Here is a 4738-nt window from a genome sequence, read left to right on the forward strand (position 1 = left end):
GTTGGTTATTAGATGCTGCCCCCGCCGCCCCGCCCTCTCCTCTCTGCGCCGCAAGCAGCAGGCGCACCTCGCAAACGGAGGGCGCCCTTACTCCCCGCAAATGGGCGATAGAAAACCGATCGGTATCTATGTCATTCACAATATGCGCTTTCATGACGTCGGGGCAGCATGAGAACGAGCTATTTTTAAAAAAAAATTTTTTTTTTGATGCCGCCCCCACCATGATGCCGCCCCGCAAAACGCAAAGAGTTTGCTTTTCCTCTGCTCAAGTAAGACTGTGACAAGTCCTGGAGTTGGTGTTTTTTTACCAGGCTGTGTCCGTCAATGCACATATTAAACAAATATGTAGGACTGCTTTCTTCTATTTGTGCAAAACTTCTAAAATTAGGAACATCCTGTGTTTTTTAAAGTGATGCTGAAAAACTAGTTCATGCATTGATTACTTCTAGGCTTGGCTATTGTAATTCATTTTTATCAGGCTGTCCTAAGAACTCAACAAAAAGCCTTCAGTTGATCCAAAATGCTGCAGCAGGAGTACTTACATAGTCTAGAAAGGGAGAGCATATTTCACCCATACTGGATTTTCTTCATTGGCTCCTTTATAAATCCAAAAATCAAATTTAAAATCCTTCTCCTCACATAAAAGGTCTTGAATGAGCAGGCCCCATTTTATCTTAAAGTCCTTAGTGTCCCATGCTGCCACTATAGAACACTTTGCTCTCAGACTGCAGGCTTACTTGCAGTTCCTTTGGAATTGTAAGGTTTTACATTGAGGACAGAACACAGACTCTAGGACATTAAAGGAACTAACATAATCAAACAAGACATCCTGAGAAAATATACATAAGAAACTCAGAAGCACAAGGAAATACTAAACTCGGAATAAAAAATACTGAGCATGAACTTAAATCATCTCTGAAATCCAAAAGAAAGGCCCAGGAGTCCACAACAAAAAAACTGGCTCAAAGATCCAGGACCATGGCACCAGCTTCCTTTCCACTTTTCGTAGCTGCCCTTACTTCGTCATTACTAATCATCTGTATTTCCTGATTATAAATAATAGAAATGTAAGCTTCCAAAACTTTAAATTGAAAAACAGCAATTAACTAAGTCTGGGGGGAAAATGTAGTTACTGAAAAGCAAAAGGTGGCATCAAAAGAAAAGATCTGCGTAAAAACCTAAAGCTTGCACTTGAGTCAGTACTTCATTGTCTCAAATAGGAAAAGTTATATAGTTACTTTTTTATCAGTGGGTATATATAAAAGACACCAGAATTATTAGAACTGGAAATTAGTGAAAAACTGCAACTTAATGGACCTACCTGGCCAGACTGAATGCATCATCCACAAGTTGTGCTCTGTTTATCACTGGTATAACCTGGAATGATATAGATTCTCGCTGAAGACATCAAAACTATGAGCGAACACATATGGACTTGTATAGTAAACAAAAAGTGTGAAATAACTCAAAACATGTTTTATATTTTAGTTTCTCCTAAATAATTCCCCTTTACTTTGATTACTTCTTTGCACACTCTTGGCATTCTCTCGATGAGCTTCATGATGTAGTCACGTAAAATGTTTTTTTCAACAGTCTTGAAGGGGTTCCCAGAGATTCTGAGCACTTGTTGGCCCTTTTGCCTTCACTCTGGGGTCCATCTCATCCCAAACCATCTCGATTGGGTTAAGGTAAGGTGACTGTGGAGGCCATCTGGTGCAGCACTCCATCTCTCTCCTTCTTGGTCAAATAGCGTTCACACAGTCTGGAGGTGTGTTTGGGGTCATTGTCCTGTTGAAAAATAAATGATCGTCCAACTAAACACAAACAGGATGGGATGGCATGTTGCCACAGGATGCTGTGGTAGGTATGCTGGTTCAGTGTGCCTTCAATTTTCAAGAAATCCCCAACAGTGTCACCAGCAAAGCACCCCCAGACCATCACACCACCTTCATGCTTCATAGTGGGAACCACACATGCAGAGACCACTCGTTCACCTTTTCTGCATCACACAAAGACACGGCGAGTGGAACCAAAGATCTCACATTTGGACTCATCAGACCAATGCACAGATTTCCACTGGTCTAATGTCCATTCCTTGTGTTTCTTGGCCCAAAGAAATCTCTTCTGCTTGTTGCTTTTCCTTAGTAGTGGTTTCTTAGCAGCTATTTGACCATAAAGGCCTGATTCATGCGGCCTCCTCTGAACAGCTGATGTAGAGATGTGTCTGCTACTGGAACTCTGTGCGGCATTTATCTGGGCTCTAATCTGAGGTGTTGTTAACGTGCAGTTTTTAAAGGGTTGATGACTTGGATGAATTTATCAACAGAGGTGACTCTTGGCCTTCCTTTCCTGTTGTGGTCCTGTTATGAGCCAGTTTTGTTGTAGCGCTTGATGGTTTTTGCAACTGCACTCGGGGACACAATCAAAGTTTTAGCAATTTTCCAGACTGACTGACCTTCAGTTCTTAAAAGAATTATGGGCTGTCATTTGTCTTTACTTAGCTGATTGGTCCTTGCCATCATATAAATTCTTACAGTTGTCAAATTGGGGCTGTCATTTCTCCTTACCACTAACCACTAGGTAATTGGTAAAAATACCTCAGGCAGCAGAAACCCAAGAACAAGGAGGAACCATCATGGAAGGATGGGCTCCTGCTTGGTATGTACCAACCGGACATAGTAGTGGTGGACAAGCAGAAGAAGACAGCCGTAGTGACAGTCTTAGCAATACCGAATGATAGCAACATCCGGAAGAAGGAACATGAGAAGCTGGAGAAGTACCAGGGGCTCAGAGTCTCAGGGGATGGGTCTGTGACTCAGCATTTTGAGTTCATTTTGTAATTTTTATTTCCTATATTATATTGAAAATATGTGAAAATAAAAGTCTTGTGTTGGTATTATCAGTTAGGATTAAGTTAAGTGTTATTCCAGTTTAGGTTTTCATCTATGTTCCCTTGTGTGAGTCTGTTCTTTTCCTCTGTGTCAGTATGACTTGTATTTCTTGTCTGTGTGTTTCATGTTGTCAAGCCGGTGTTGTAACGTCTCGGTCTCTCCATGTTTCCTGGTTTATTTTGAAAGTCTGTTTCTATGTTCAACGTGCTTAGTGTTTCTCTTCCCTGTGGTGTCATGACGTTCATTTGTGTCAGCTGTTTCCCTATGTGTTTCCACTTTCCCTGATCTGTGTGATCCATGCAGTCTTTGTTGGGTCGTCTGTTTGCGTTCATGTTGAATCAGGTCAAGTCACAGAGTTTTCTCTACTGTTCAGGTTCATGTTCATGTTTGGTTCATTTCATAGCTCCATAGTCGCATGTTCCTTTTCAGTTTCATGTTCTTATCCATCGAAACTGTTTTGATTGGTTGATTGACTGGTTGATTGATAATATTTTATTTATCTCCAAGACAATTGTTTTCATAGCTATTTTAGTATTTCCCAGTGTAGGTCTTAGTTTAGTTTTGCCCTCCGCCACAATAAAGGCTCACTTTTTCTTTAAACCTCAGTTCATCTCTCCTGTGTCTGCATTTGGGTCCATTTCATAAATACATAGGCGTTCCCCGCTGTGACACAGAGAAGAGCTCGAGAAGATGTGGAGGGTGAAAGTAACAGTGGTTCCAGTGGTAATCGGAGCACTAGGTTCAGAAACTCCCACCAAGCTAGGTGTGGCTTCACCAAATCCCAGGAACAACATCCAAGATCTGGTTGAGGACCTGAGTTTGAAGGATAAAGACTGCCCACAGGGATGAGAGGGGAGTTTTTTATATGTACATATGCATATCTCATTATGCATATGTATAAATACTGATAACAGAAAATAACGAAATTGATGTCCTGCATCCATTAAATGAGAAAATGTGAATCATGTCAGAGAGTGTCTGTGTACCTTGTGATTTGTATTAAGCTGGGTGAAAAGGCGTTCCCAGTTTCCCAAGTCATAGTTTACCCGGTAATATCCAGTTACATTAATGTTGGCCAGTACCCAAAAACCATCACTCCTCATTTCTAAGTTTATCACTGATGGAGGAAAAGAAAAAAAACCCCACATGCTTAAATTTTCAAAAAGTTTAATTACATTTGTATTGTACTTGTAAAACCACATTAAAACTGTGTACCAGCTTTACCTTCCTTTTCCATGAGCCACCAGATATCTTTCTGGACCGTACCACCCCTTATCCATCGAATAGGAATCAGCCACTCATAGCTGGGGAAGGCAACACATTTAGTGTCATTCATATACCAAACAAGTTACTAACAGGTGCAGCTCTGAGAAATGCTAGTGAATTTAATATTTCTATTTAATTCGGTTTAGCAATTCACTGTTTAAATGGACATTAAATAAGGTGATCCAATAATGTTATGTGATTACATGTGTCAAGTGTTTGAACAAAATAGAGAGTTAGAAAGGGTCTAACTTTCTATAAATACTATAAGTAGGGATGGGAATCGAAAACCGGTTCTTGTTGAGAACCGGTTCCCGCTGTTTCAATTAATTGGAATTGTTTGTCATTTTTGCAACGATTCCCTTATCGATTCCAGTCGCCTCGAATGACGGCACCATGTTGTTGAGTGTCATTTACCTGGCAGGAATCATGGCGCCTAAGCGGCACAACCGCTCAAAAGTTTGGTTGTACTTTACGAGAACAGATGACAACAGGGCAACTTGCAATACTTGCAAAGTAGATCTTTCATTTAAGGGAGGAAACACTATGAATATGCAAAAGCATTTGCTCATAAAACACGCGAT

At 40.7% G+C, this 4738-nt stretch overlaps 1 protein-coding gene across 2 annotated transcripts in view; it reads right to left on the reverse strand.

Moving 5' to 3' along the window:
• Positions 1–326: 326 nt before the first annotated feature.
• Positions 327–4738, reverse strand: part of LOC102302131 (aminopeptidase Ey) — a 19040-nt gene continuing 14628 nt past the window's right edge. Inside the window, exons 14-16 of one of the 2 annotated variants that reach the window (XM_014330375.2) lie at positions 4116–4195; positions 3878–4008; positions 327–1377 (exon numbers count right to left, since the gene is read on the reverse strand). In XM_014330375.2, coding sequence (XP_014185861.2) covers positions 1318–1377; positions 3878–4008; positions 4116–4195 — 271 coding nt within the window. In that variant the 3' untranslated portion in view covers positions 327–1317. The remainder of the gene's footprint in view (positions 1378–3877; positions 4009–4115; positions 4196–4738) is intronic. The other variant, XM_042214820.1, reaches the window with a different exon arrangement.

This window comes from Haplochromis burtoni, unplaced genomic scaffold (genome assembly GCF_018398535.1).
Source record: "Haplochromis burtoni strain Fernald_Lab_line unplaced genomic scaffold, NCSU_Asbu1 Contig_615, whole genome shotgun sequence".
Lineage (NCBI taxonomy): Eukaryota > Metazoa > Chordata > Actinopteri > Cichliformes > Cichlidae > Haplochromis > Haplochromis burtoni.